Raw genomic sequence first — 14,897 nt, forward strand, 5'->3', positions numbered from 1 at the left:
TGCATTTCAAATGCATCGGCTTATTTCCATGAAGCATATGTCATACTGTATCTACTGATCCGGGAGAAACGCTGCAGTGTGGAGCGGGGCGGAATAGGTGCCGCGCAAAGCCGGCAAACTAATGATAATACCGTCTACAAACCATCAAAAAAAGCGGATTAAACTACACAGTGAGACGTGCATCATGAAAAACAGAAAGGTTCTCATTACCTCATTAAACAGAAAAATATTGCTCAGAAAAACGGGATTATTATTTTATTAATTCGAAAAAACAGACTTGATTTTTTTCCCAGATGAATGCAATACGCTTCCATAGCGAACCGCTTACCACGCGCGTGACTCTAGATACGGCGCCGCTACCGCGAGGCGTGAGCCCCGCATCTCGCGCACGTGGCCGCTCTAATCTGTTAACATGGGCGCCGAAATGAAATTTGATATTTTCCGCCGCACATGATGCACATCCAGTGTGTCCTGGGCGCTAATTTCTTTTAGCACCGTGGATCAGGAGAACTTTTTAATATTCATGAGTGAAGCCCTACACGATTGGCTGGCTGATTAATATTTATGAGAGGGGCACTACCTCATTGGCCAGTTAACATCGACTTGTGCTGCCTGTTTCTTCTACCTAAGCAGGGGTGTCCAAATCCAGTCCTGGGGGGCCGGTGCCCTGTGTAGCTCAGCTCTTTCCCTGTTCCACCATAAATAATTCAGCACAAGGAGATGAATCAGGTGTGTTAAATGAGGGGAAACCCAAAAATGTGCAGGACTCTGGCCCTCCAGGACTGGATTTGGGCTCCCCTGGTTTAAGGCATTCAGTGACCAATCAGTAATATTCTCTCATGAATATTAATGAGTGTTACAGAACCACCCTGTAAAAATGCAAATTCACATTTCGCACATTTGCACGGAAAAGATGGCGGCAGGTGCAGTATTTATCAGAACAGTTTTGGTCACGTTGGAAAAAGGAGTATCTGTCTAACATCGCAACAAGACAGAAATGGCACTCTCCAAGGAGAAACTTGAAGGTTGGAGATGTTGTGATGGAGAAAATGGATGACTTGCCACGCAATGAATGGAGATTAGCACGTGTAATGGACACAACAACTGACAAAGATGGACTTGTAAGAAAGGTAAAGCTTCGTTTTGGAGAAAGGAAGATGGACAAAGGACAATGTTACAGTAAACCTTCTGTAGTGGAACGCCCAGTGCAGAAACTGGTTTTGCTATTGGAGACTGTTTAATTACATTCTGAAGTTTAAGGTTTATTCTGTCATGTAAACTGTGTTTTCATACAATGTAATGTTTACAGGTCAACGGTTACAGGTCATTTCTTCATTAGGAAATCATTATCACTCCGTTTGGTTCCCATTTGAGCTCTAATGATTTGGTGGGAGTTTAAATGACCGTATTAATATTTCGTTTATTCCATTTATTAGTTACACTGTATAAGACGAGTGATGCCTTTTATTGTGAAAGAACGGCTTTTATTTTGAAGGAACATAGAACAACAAGCTGCCGTAAACCAGTGTTGCAAACCGCACAGTAGCGGGAAAACTTCATGGAAGTCGAAGCAAGGTGTGTTCCGTGAAAAAGGAATAGTTATATTACGATTCTTTTTTGGTTAATTTCTTAAATACCAGTGATGGTTTTAGCTCCTGGTTGATGAGGAACAAGGTGGGTTTTGAAGGTTGATTTGTAAATGTATATATGTTTAATATTTCTGTTGTAAGGTGTTTTGCCGAGTAAAATGGACTACGTTTTTGCTCACTACAAGGTGCTAAAGAGCACGGATAAATTAAGCGTGTTAAAGGGTTATAATTTACAAGCTGCTTTGTTTTATTTGTCATGTAAGGTCACGGACAATTTGATAATGATTTACTTTAGTTTATTTCGTGATTCAAAGGTGTTTAAAAGCAAGTGTGACGGTGCGTCACGACGTAACGTGGCTGCGTATAGCAGGGCAGTGGAGTTGGCGGGAGAGAGAGGGGGAAAGGAGGTTTTTTTTTGGTTCGTTCGGGTGATGTAGAGTAAGTAGGGAGAATTCCTTAATGTAGTCACCCAGATTCAGAATATGGAGTAATCTCAAAAACCCAGTTAGCACCTTTTAATGACAATTAAACGCAGCATGTTATTTGTAATAAGCTTGTTCAGGGATTCGTCAGGCATGTTCGTAATAATAGGAAAGCAGTTCACATTAATTACAGACTTTTGCATCACTGGTAAAAGGCTCAGGGCTCCGGCTGTTGATTTAATTACTCCAGTAATTAAATGAGTCACAGCTCACAAGTGACATTGCAGGCTGTGTTCGACGGGAGCTAGATTATGAAACATTTTGTACGTTAATGGTGGTTTCTTGGTGGGAACCCCCCCTCCCCCCCCCCACAGTTTTCAGGTCGTTCAGCTTGAAGCTCATATTCCCCTCGCCATTTTTCTACCTTGCAGGTGTGCAGGTCAGGAACGTTCTGGCCTCATCCCAGCTCATTCAGACTCAGCTAGCCACTGTTTGGTGAGTGTCCACTGAATTCTTCACGGCCGCAGTGGTGCGCTTGGTTTATTTGCCCCTCTTAAATTACGTAGCTCAATCCTTTCAGCATCCACTCTATGCGGGCAGTGTGTGGCTCCACAGGTGAGGACCATATGTCTGTAACCTCAAGGTCGACAGTTCAAGTCCCCGGATTGGCAGTGATTTCTCTGCTGGTCCCCTGAACAACCTCTAATTGCTCCAATTGACCCTGCGCTGATTTCAGAAGCCATCATGATATTTCCAGGGCTGGTTGCTTTTCTTAAGTGGTCTGTTCCTGTTAGCACGCGTCAGGCAGCTGGTGCGACGGCTCGAGGCAGGAGGTCTGTACTTCTGAGTTGTGACTCATGGGATCCTACTGATAATCAACTAATAGGAAGCGTGTCGCAGGTTTTTAATGTGCTGCAATAATCACTGCTTTAAAAAAAAATAAAAAAATTTAAAGGCATTTTGTTTTTTATATGTCTGTCTCTCAAAATACTGCTAAAAAATATATTGTTAGGTGAGAATACATTTTATTATTACAGCTCACCTAACAAACTTCATAGCCTAGCCTAGCATACCTTAAACATGCTTGGAACACTTGCATTAGCCTACAGTTGGACAAAACTCAGGGTAAGTTGTCATTTTTTTGTAGGTTAGTTTGGTTTTTAAATTGGACCCCTCATGGTCTGGGTGAAGTTATGCTGGTCTTCGCCATCTGTGCACCCGGTTCGATTACTGACCTTCCCACATGTTCTCCCAAGGAACCTGGCAGATGTGGACAAGGACGGCCAGCTGACAGGGGAGGAGTTCATCCTGGCTATGCACCTGGTGGACATGGCGAAGGCCGGACAGCCGCTGCCCCTCACGCTTCCCGGGGACCTGGTGCCCCCCTCCGTCAGGTAGACAGCCGCCGCCGGTGGCCAATCGGTGAACCCGGCAGAGCAGTAAATAGAGCTCTGGAAAAAAATTGAGACCACTCTATACTGGAAAAAAAATCTGCTTGTTTAAAGCTGGTTTTGCTGGCAGAAAGGTACGCTGAGCGTCAGGTTGCTTCCAGGTTCTAAGTACGCAAGTGTACAAGAATATGGTGAAACGGGAGACACTGAGAAAGGCCAGAAAGCAGCCAGGTAAAGGGTGGAAACGACTTCCCAATGCTTGAGATGCCCGTTCACTTATCCGACAGTGCCTCATGAATCATGACCTCAAGTGACCTGTACTTGGTGGAAACGTTAAGTGCAGGTGTGAGGTGCACTGCTAGGACAGTTCATAACAGGCTCATAGAAGCAGGGCTGAAGTCCCATAAAGCAAGGAAGAAGCCCTTCATTAATGAGAAGCAGGAAAGAACCAGGCTGCAGTTTGCAAAAGAAAAAAAAACATTATTCACAGATCCATAATCCATAAAGGAGAACTGAGTGAAACAAAAATTGGTGCTATGGTCTCTAACTTTTTTCCATAGTTATATGTAATGAATGGGGAAAGGCGGGGGGGTTGAATATGCTGTGTCAGGCTGGACATTGACCCATCTGGAATCACAGGCTAGGAGGCTTTGTTACAGAAAGGGAGAGTGTCCCCATACACTGAGATACTTCGACTGAGCCCAGCTAAGGGACTCCTGATGAGTGAGCACGGGAAGCTGTATGGTGGTTGTTCCTGTGTAGCCTGACTCAGAGTCTCAGGTTCTAGCACCTTCTACCTACACGGAGGCATGTTGTATTTTGCAGAACGGGGAAGCAGGGGGAATTGCTTCCTTTGAATCGCACCATCGTCCCTGAAGAAATTCAAGTTGAACCACCCCAGAAGCATTAGTAGAACGGACAGACGGATTTACACACACACACACACACACACACACACACACACACAAAGACAGGCACCTTCAGCTAGTGAATGTTTTTGGTGACACAAGTGTGTATTAGTGATGTGCCGTTCTTAGTATCTTTACAAAGAATCACCTGATTCACATTGAATTGCAGGAGGTCAAAGGTCACTGCCCCTATTGCCATGGTTACCACGTGTGCGTGTGCATGGCCCTCCTTGCAGTTTCGTTCGAGGACAAGCTAAAGGAGAACTTCCAGCGGGGAAACGCTGAGCTGGAGAGGCGGCGGCAGGTCTTACAGGAGCAGGAGCGGCGCGAGCAAGAGAGGCGGGCCCAGAAGGCCCGGGAGGAGCAGGAGCGGCGTGAGCAGGAGGCGCGGGAGCAGGAGAGGAGGCGGCAACAGGAGCAGGAGCGGCGGCTGGAGAGGCAACGCGAGCTGGAATGGCAGAAGGAGGAAGAGCGCTTAAAGGAGCTGGAACGCAAGGAGGTCAGTCTTTCTAGTATGGAAATGGGGTTAGGCAGTCGCTCTTTGGTCATTGGTCCAGTCCCAGCCAATCACATTTGGGTTTAGCAAATTAATGTTGTTGGCGATTCACCAGCACTGTTGCCTCATACCTTTCAGAGCTGGGGGTTGGAATCCCACCTCCACTCTTTGAGAGTTTCCATGTTCTCCCAGTGTTGTGTGGCCTTCCTCCAAAAACATGCCCTTAGGTGGTCTGGTGCCTTTAAATTCTCTGCAGTGCGAGGTTCTAGTGTAAGTGCATGTTTTGTGCCCTGCGATGGGCTGACATCCCGTCCAGGGTGTACCCCCCCAGCCTGGTGCCCTGTGCTGTCCTGGATAGACTCCAGGCCCCCCTGTGATAATTGGCTGGAAGTTAATAAAACTTCATTATTGTAACCCTGTGTTGGGCAAATACAGCATTATAACTAATTAAACTAGTTTACTGGTGAAACTCCGTTTATGTACATCTCTGAATGGCTGGGAAGGTTTGACAGCATGTATTTGGTTATTGGTTTAGCTTGTGTGTGAACGTGTGCGACCTGTGATTAGCGCGTGTGTGTGTGTGTGTGTGTGTGTGTGTGTGTGTGTGTTTGGTCGTGATCATGTGTGTGTCCCTGCAGGCTGCTAAGCAGGAGCTGGAGCGTCAGAGGAAGATGGAGTGGGAGCGGAGGAGGCGACAGGAGCTGCTGAATCAGAGGAACCAAGAACAAGAGGACATCATCAAGCTTAAGGCCAAGAAGAGGAGCTTGGAGCTGGAGCTGGAGGCTGTGGTGAGGACCAGGCCGTCCTGCACCTGTTTGCCCCGACCGACTGCATTCCCCTTCAGGAACGAGGAACAGCCAGCTGTTGAAATCGCACTATCAGAGACGCACGTTTTCCTTTCAGATGTCAATGGTACACATGCTTGTGTCCACAGCGACAATATTCCCGCCCTCAGGACTCATAAGACCACTGTTTAATTTCAGAGAGACAAGCACAAGCAGATCTCTGACCGACTCAGGGACGTCCAGAGCAAGAGGAGCATCCAGAAGGGAGAGCTGGAACTGATCAGTCAGAAGCAGGACAGCTGCCTGCTGGAGGTCAACGCCCTGCAGCGGCAGCTTGAGGTCTGCGGCCTTCCTCCGCTGCCGTCCAAGATCCCAGCAGCTATGGGACGAGCACCAGCTGCAACACTGATAAATAGATTCAACACGGTTCTTTTTCCATGTGATCTGGCGTTATGTCTGCTGTGCGTTATACAACAGCTGTGCCACTCCTGTCTGATTAGCAGTCTTCAGATTTTGGCAACCAAGGGAGAGACTGTTCTTCACACCTTTCCTGGAGAATGTGCAGTTTTTTTGGGGGGGAATTTACTATAAAAGCAATAGATAGATAGGGTGAAGTTTCCAGGGAGGGTTTATTTCAGGATTCTCCAGCTTTCTGAGGGAGTTTGGCCTGTTTTTGTGCAGGAGGGGCAGAGGAAACATTCTCAGCTGATTGTGGAGCAGCAGAGATGCAAGGAGATCCTATGCAACATGGGGCTGAACAGTAGGTCTGGTGAGTCTGATCTCCCTGCTTCTCCCTGCGTTACCTGGCGCCCCCCCCCCCCCCCTGCAGTCATTCTTGAAGTACTTAAATGTCATGGTGGCACATGGGTGGTACATGCTTCTTGTGCTTCTAAAATGTAGGTGTACACTACCAGACAAAAGTTTGGATGCACCCACTTGTAATACATCTATCTGTATTTTAGCTACATTATTCACCTTAGAGTAAAAGGCTTGGAGGCAGTCGACAGTTTTGCTTCGATGACAGCAATGCAGAATCTTGGCGTTCTTTCAGCCAGCTTTCAGATGTAACCCCCCCTGGAAGGCTTTTCCAGCAGTACAGGAGTTTCCAGAAGTTCTGGGCACAAGTCGGCTACCAACTCATCTCGGCTCTGTAGGGTTTGGGTGGAGTGGGGGATTGTGGGGGCCAGGTTATCTGTCACAGCCCTCCCTCTCACATGTCAACAAGAAAATACTTACCATATAACCTCGAGGTGCACTTAGGGTTGTTAATGTAAGGGCCCCCTGCTGATACAGCGCGTTGCTGCACCCTCCACACGAACCACCTCAGGGATGAGAACCTGAGTGTAGTCGTGCAGCGGGTGACACCTCAGCATCACACTAGTCCGAATGGAATGGAACAGTGTACATTTTTTTCCGGTGGCTGGAGTGCCAACCCTGCCACCAACCCCCTTGCAGTTTTCCCTGCAAGTTGGAGGACTTCCTTGCAGGGCTTAGATGTAGATTGTCAGTCCCAGGATGAAGCAATTGCAGGTGAAGGGTCTTGCTTAGAGGTAGTGTTTCTGTATACAGGTCCGACACTTTCCTCCGTAAAGAGGGGCGTGACTGAGAAGGACATCGTCTGTCGGAAACTCAAGGAGCAGCTGGATGTGCTGGAGAAGGATACCGTGGCAAAACTGTCGGAGATGGACCAGTACAACGTGGACATCAAGGTGAGGAGGCATTACTGGTGGTAGAAAGGCATCAATGTTGTGGCTTGCCTCTAGTTAGCCCAGTGTGCTGTACAGGGGCCAGTAGCATTTGTAAATAGAATAAAGTGGAGAAGTGAAGCCTCAAAATTGGCAGGAGGTGGGACTTATCGATTGCCCAGTTTACTAAACTAACTAGTGATGGACAAAAATGATGCCCCATGAGCCATTTGCTGTATTTGCTGATTTGATTGCATTCAATTCATAATTGGGCTCAAAGCGCTGCCCCAAAGCGCTGCCCCAAAGCGCTGTCCCACAGCGCTGCCCCACAGCGCTGCCCCACAGCGCTGCCCCACAGCAAATGCCAAGAGCACCATCTAGTGGGCTCAAAAAATACAACAAATGGTTCTTGAGGCAAAAACTCAAGAACATTACATGTTTTGATTTAATAAATATTTAAAATTAATAAATATTTCAAAAATACTTCAATATTTAAAATGGTTCATGATTTTCAGGAGCGGTACAGTGGTTAGCATTTCTTTGGGTCCCAGGTTCGAGTCTCCGCATGGGTCACATGTGTGCGGAGTTTGCATGTTCTCCCCATGTCGTCGTGAGGTTTCCTCTGGGTACTTTGGTTTCCCCCCACATTCCAAAGACATGCTGAGGCTAATTGGACTTGCTAAATTGCCCGTAGGAGAGCATGTGCGAGTGAATGGTGTGTGAGTGTGCCCTGCGATGGGCTGGCCCCCCATCCTGGGTTGATTGATGGATGATTTTCAGGTCACACTGCCCCCTCAGAGCCCACCAATCAGTGACTGTCTCATAGTGTGATGTAATACACAATGTCCGCACCACCCACTTTTCAGTGAGCAGTAAAAAGACACCAGCTTGTCTCAGCGGACAGCGGCTCTTATCAGATAAGGGGAAAAGGACGAGATATCAAAAGTAAAAATAAATATATCACATTTGGTTAACATCAAATGAAAACAGCCCTGCAATAATATATTGGATTCTAGGATATCACCTATCAAAAGGGTGAATCTATTCTAGCAGACCATAAAAATCCAATTATGAACAGTGAAAATGGGCATAATAGGTCCCTATAAACGACAGTGTCCATGGTGCTGAAAACCAGGATTGGCAGAATTCACATTACAGCGATTCCCCACTATATCGCGGATTTTCCTCCGACGCCTCACAATTCTCTGCGTATCCCGTACATTGTTTGTGGTCCGATTGTTTTCGTTTTGTTCTAAGCCCTACGATGGAAGACGTTGACCATTCAGGAGAAGGTAAAACTTCTGGATGTGCTTCGGGAAGGAAAGCGTTATGCGGACGGCGTTCGCCATTATGGTTTGAATGAATCAACAGTACGCTACATGAAGAAGGATGAAAAGAATGTGTAAGAGCCATATATGTTTTTATTTTTATATATTCCATTACATATATAGAGAGAAAGTTGTGTGTGTGTATACATATTAAAAATTATTATTTTATTATTATTATTATTATTATTATTATGTTACTCATATCCTTAGCCCGACATTTAACATAGCCCGATATATGTGTTTTAATGAGTTTACATATGTTTAAAGCATGTGGGAGGGGTATTTTAAGGCTTAAACTTAAAAAAAAAATTATATGATCCTTCTGTATCGTGGATTTTCACCTATCGCTGATGGGTCTGGAACGCATCTACTGCGATAGGCGGAGGATCAAATTTACCTTCATGTGGAGTCTTGGCTTTTCACAATGTTTCATTCCTGCTTATAGCTAAGGTTTTTTTTAGCCGTCGTCACTCTAAGGTTGCCCATTAATGGTTTGGAATTGGGAATGTAAAGCTGTTTTGTTAGCATGTCTGCCTTACAATTCCTTTACTGTAAGTCAAGGCCTGCTGGAACTCAATACTGCTTCATGGCGCTTGTATTTACTCTTTATTTTTTATTACATTATGTTTGAGACTAACCCCTTTATCTACCTCTTCCTCCTGTTGAGCTCCATACAGAACTAGTGGAGAAAAGGGGTGCTTGGAGGGGAGACGATATCTCTGGATGCCCACTTAAGAAATATCTACGTTACCTTCCAATACACCTTCCAAACTTAAGTGGATTGAACATGGGTGCTGTTGAATTAATAAAAAAAATGCACTGTATTAAAATTATTTTGTTTATATAACATAAAATTGAACTATAAACATGAAATTTAAACCTGTTTATATATTGACAAAATAATAATTCAGAATTTTGAACCCTCATTGAACAAAATTAAACCTAATATGGACAAATGGAAAGCATTGAAATTATCCTTATGGGGGGAAGGTTAATGTTACTAAAATGGTTGTGGTGCCTCAAGTTAATTATCTCTCTATGATGCTTCCATTTAATATTCCGGAAAGGATATTTGAACAGTACGAGAGTATAGTAAAAGATTTTTGTTGGGAAAGAATAAACCTAGGATTAAAATTACTTCGCCCAGAGACAAGGGAGGTCTAGGATTGCCAGATGTTAGATTATATAGCATGTCATTTGAAATAGCCAAACTCTACTATCACTGGAAGAATGTGAATTCTGATGTGGACTGGATAGCTATCGAGAGCAATTTGGCTTCACTATTTCAACCTCTGCACATTCTGTCACAATGGGGGGACAATATAAGAAACACAAACCCGATAATATCTTTTTCGAGAAATATATGGATCAAAATACATAAGAAGCTTAAAGTATCACATGACATGCAGCCATATTCCTCAATTTGGCACAATCCTCAAATACAAATAGTAAAAAGTATGGAAACAATGGCAACCCAAAGGGGTGAAAACTCTCTGGGATTTATTCGTAAATGGGATGTTTATGTCATAATCAGACTTAAAGAGTAAGTATGATGTAGGAGGAGGAGGGAGTTTTTGGAAGTTTTTGCAACTGAGGCATTGAGTCACGAGTGTTAAAATGCAGAAGATGAATGGTCAAGAATACTTTCTAGAGTGGGGAAATATTTTAGGGAAGTAAAAGGTAAATTTATTCAGTATAAAATTATACACAGATAGTACTGGACACTAGTTAGACTAAATAGAACTGGACTAATTAATACTGATCAGTGTTGGAATTTTAGAAGGCAGATGGGGGTTTATTTACACATGCTGTGGCAGTGCTCTCAGGTATATCCATTTTGGGGTAGAGTTCTTGGTCTCCTGGACAAATGGCTAGGCTTTACTTTACCCCGCAAACCCGACTCTCTCTGCTAGGAGATAGAGTGGAATTGCCAAAGGTGAATAATAAACAGTTTAAGGCTGTGATGGTGGGACTCAACTGCCATGAGGGTAATATTAAGGCATTTGAAATCCTCAACAATCCCCAATATAAAGGAATGGACCAATGAGATGATTAAGGCAGCTTCATATGAAAAAATGTTGGACAGACTAAATGGGAAACGAGGTATAATGAAAATGTGGGAATGTTTCTAGGGCCATGTTTTTGAAGGATAAATGGCTGGGAGGTTGAACTAGTGATTGGTCATATTGTTTTATAAATGTGAATGGCTGAAGTGTATTATATGAGAGTGCTGTAACTTTTTGGTTTGAAAAATAAGAAAAATTTGAATTACAAAATAAAATGTTCTTAGAAAGTAATTTCATGTAAGAGAGAGATGCAATACCGCTTTCGTCAAAATGACAGGTCGGGTCAAAGGTCACGTTCAAAAGTTCAGTGGGCGGAGCTTATGTTGTAGTGGGTTGAGCTTGGTTGTGTAACTGACGCAATAGCATGTGGATTTAATTATTTATTTAAATATTTTTTTTTGTCTTCTTCCCCGGGGGTTGGTTGTGTAACTGCTGCAATGGTATTTGTATTTAATTATTTATTTATTATTTTAAATGATTGTGGCTTAGGGGGCATGGGTTGGTTGTGTTAGTGATGCAATGGTATTTGGATTTAATTATTTATTATTTTAAATGCTTATTTTAAATGTTTATTATTTTAAAATGATATTGAGGAGAGTGCTTATGAGTGTGTATTATTTTAAAAATGATATTGATGAGAGTGCTTATGAGCGTGTGTTATTTGAATAAGTTATTATTATTATTATTTTGTGGTGCGCGGGCGGGAGTGAGCGTGGCTGGGTTACCTGATGGAGCGCGAGCGTACGGTGTGCGGTAGCGTGGTAAGGTCCCCGGGCTTCGGAGAATCAGCAAAGGACTTATTCACATACTGGTGCGGTAGCGCGGAAAGGTCCGCACGGCTTTGGATAATCCTCGGAGAGAGCGATGCGGGAGAGCTGAGAGGCGTGCTGCTGCGCGAGTCTGAGAGAAACTGTGAGAGACTGTGGGATAAAATGGTAAAGTTGGAGCAAAGAATGAGAGGAGGAGGTGCAGGGTCTATCGTCCAATAAAAACGCTCGGCGCTAGTTTTGACCGTGTGTTTTTTCCTCACGCGAGCGTTTGTATCACATCGGCGTATGGCGCCAATTTGTAAAGGTCATAAGTCGAGACATACATCGAGTCTGTCAATTTGTCCGCCAGTAAATTCTGCAGGGCCGTGCCACCTGGCCATCGAGGCGCCCCCCTACCCGGCCACGCGGGCCATACATCGAGTCTGACACTTTTGCCCTCCAGTAAATTCTGTTTAAAGTTTTGTTTTCACATACGTCCCAAATTACAGATAATTTTCTTACACAGGCACGAGTAGCATCATCAAGGCCGTACCACCTGGTCATACATCAAGTCTGACAATTTGCCCGCCAGTAAATTCTGTTTATAGTTTTGTTTGTCATACATGACCGTGCAGATATGGGGTGACAGAGACAATTAAATTGTATTACGTCGAGCGGGGGGCCTTTTCCTCCTCCTAGAGGCATCATCTTCATCCGTACCACGCCCCCACGAGCAGGCCGTGTAGAATATAGGGAGCTTCGCGCTGCAGGGCCAACTCTATCTTTTCAAAAAATACAGACATGTCTGGGACTTCCGAAATGAAAGATTCAACCTCACCTTCTAAGACTCAACAGGAGCAGGAGGCCATTATGCAGCCTCCGGGGGCTCCCAGGAAGATTCATACGGCACGTAGACGGGTACCTATGATGCGACCGTCGGAAGACCCGAGGGCTATCTGGGAGCTGCCCAACGGGAATAAACTGGTCTGCCTCTTTGACAACGTTGCGGAGGAACTGCGCGTCTTTCAGGTCACCGGAGACGGCCCAGACCCCCCGAAAGACGACCCGTATCTGGTGACTTTTTCCGAAACGGAATGGGGAAACTTGAAGACTGTCGTTACCCCGATGATGGAGGAGAGCACCGACCCCGACCTTGAGGTCGAGACTGGAAGAATGGAGATGCACTATAGAGATGCTCGTAAACAGCGTACCACCATTATGAAGTGGGACGTGACCGGGGAGCTGGACAAGAGAATGGTGAATATATGGCAGTGGCCTAAATGCGACTGTTTTGGCCTGAGAATACCGTTAGTGATTTGGATGCAGATGATTCAAGAAAAGTCTGGTTACTACCAAGCGATGTTTAAGGAGAGTCGGGGGCGTAAGCAGATGCAAGAGATGACAAAACCTACGCCGTAAGGACCCCCCTCACCCCCTCACCCACCGTCGCTATATAAAGTGGACTCTGTTACAACCCCTTTTCACAAACATCATGGCAGCAGCAGCAGCAGCAGCAAATTATAGCGACGGTGAAAGCGGGGACAATGAGGCTCCAGCAGCAACCCTGACCTCTGATCCCGGGGAGCTCCTTCCAACCCCCCCATCATCACCGGCCTCTGATCCTGGAGAGGACCCTCCGACGCCTGAGATCTGCACGCTTCTCTCCAGACCGGCTCTCTGCCGTGGGATGTTGGCTTGTATTAAGGCTATGATAGTGGGCCTTTTAACCTCAGTCATCAGGAAGCATCAAGAGAGAAACTGCTACGGTTGTGAAGTGGATCACCCCAGTCAGAGACAACACCCTTGTCTGTTTCCTCCAGGCAGAAATTACTTTTACATACACTTTGACTCTGTGTTGCGTGACCTCTGGACCGATCGGCTGACACCCGCCTTGACCCACGTTCTATCGACCCTGGGCATCCGAGCGGCCGCCGGCAGGTTGGAGGGGGCCGTGGAAGCTATCCTGTACGATCTGCGTGAGGCCCGCAACGGCATGGTGGAAATCACTCGACTGGAACAAGATCTGTTTGAACAGAACCCAGCGTTTAAGCAGATCCTGGAAGAAGAATTTCTGACTCGTTGGGAGGCCCGAGACTAAAACAAAAAGCATCTTGTGATGGGGAACGGTATCAGCAGACCCTTACGGCGGTTTATGTTAAATGTTTTTTTAGAAAAAGTTAGTCCACTATTGTTGCGTGCTATTGATAAAAGTGATTGTCGGGATGATTATGCTTGTTGCTGCTTTCATAGAGTGTTATTTGAGATTTCTCAAGTCGGAGAAAATTATCAGCGGGGGATGGATTTACTTACTCAACTGATGTCAGAGGGTGAAAGACATTCCCCCGAAAGTCTCATACGCGCTTGTCTATCTTGTATTCCTGACAATGAATTTGACTGTAATCACATTTTTGTATTTTACGCTTTAATAGTAGATGTAGTCACCTCTAAATTTCATGATAAGCAGCCTATCGATGTTAATCAGATGCTTTCTACTCTACATACATGTATCGTTGAAAAAGCCACTATATCCACTTTACTGCATGTGACATCGCTAATCTACCTCAACAACTGTCACGGCTGTAACTAAATGTATACCTGCATTTTGAAAATGTAACCTTCACAAATTGTATACCAGCTTTTTTAAAATATATCTTTCACTAATTGCAAAAATAAAAAAAAATTAAAACTTGAATACCGTTGTAATAGTCTTTGTAAAATAACGGGTAAAAATGCTGAGCAGGTTGGCCGAGTGGTTAAGGCGTTGGACTTAAGATCCAATGGACGTATGTCCGCGTGGGTTCGATCCCCACCCCAGCTAAACTCTTTTGTAAAATAATAATAATTAAAAAACAAACTACACAATATGGGTTAAATGTAGAAAAAACACACAAAATTTCACTGATGTTCACTCAGTCTCTTAACAACCCCCATCCACAGTCAGCTATAAAACGCCGCACCCCGCTCTCCCCCCACTCAGTGTGTGAAAAGCATGTCTGTTGCCAAGACTACAGCTCGCGTCTTGAGCAGTTCGTACTATACAGACATCGCTTGTCGCCCCCCTAAACGCGACGATACGTTAGTGCCGCGGGTCTTCGGTTGGGCCACGATAGCCGGTCGCCTCTCCTCGGGGGGGAGGCCGGTGCGGAGAGCCGCTCGTGACGGGACTGGAGCGCGGCAGGACGAAGGCCGCCTCTCTCCCGGCCGCGGAACACACGTTCGCGGGAGCCGGGTGCTAAATCACTCGCAGACGACCTGATTCTGGGTGAGGGTGTCGTACGTAGCAGAGCAGCTCCAATGCTGCGATCTATTGAAAGTCATCCCTCCATCCATGACTTTGTCGGTGGAAGAAGGCGAAGATGTCGCCCTCCCCCCTCATGTTGGTGGACCAGGCGGCCAGGGCCAGAGATGCGGCCGGGCCCACGCCCGAGACCCATGGGTCGGCCAGCTTTCTCTTTGGTTGACCAGGCGGCCAGCTTTC

The 14,897-nt window shown here is 45.5% G+C and overlaps 1 protein-coding gene and 1 non-coding gene across 2 annotated transcripts; both read left to right on the plus strand.

Annotated features, from left to right (window-relative positions):
• Positions 1-4,530: 4,530 nt before the first annotated feature.
• Positions 4,531-7,300, plus strand: LOC125726470 (intersectin-1-like; the record flags this gene model as incomplete). The annotated part of the gene is made up of 3 exons (XM_049002834.1): positions 4,531-4,809; positions 5,445-5,588; positions 7,184-7,300. Coding segments are annotated over exons 1-3 (540 nt in total), but the record flags the coding sequence as incomplete, so codon positions are not given.
• Positions 7,301-14,154: 6,854 nt separating this feature from the next.
• On the plus strand, positions 14,155-14,237 carry trnal-uaa (transfer RNA leucine (anticodon UAA)). The gene has a single exon. It is a non-coding gene; the product is annotated as a tRNA-Leu (tRNA).
• The last annotated feature ends 660 nt before the right edge of the window (positions 14,238-14,897 follow it).

This window comes from Brienomyrus brachyistius, unplaced genomic scaffold, assembly GCF_023856365.1.
Source record: "Brienomyrus brachyistius isolate T26 unplaced genomic scaffold, BBRACH_0.4 scaffold72, whole genome shotgun sequence".
Lineage (NCBI taxonomy): Eukaryota > Metazoa > Chordata > Actinopteri > Osteoglossiformes > Mormyridae > Brienomyrus > Brienomyrus brachyistius.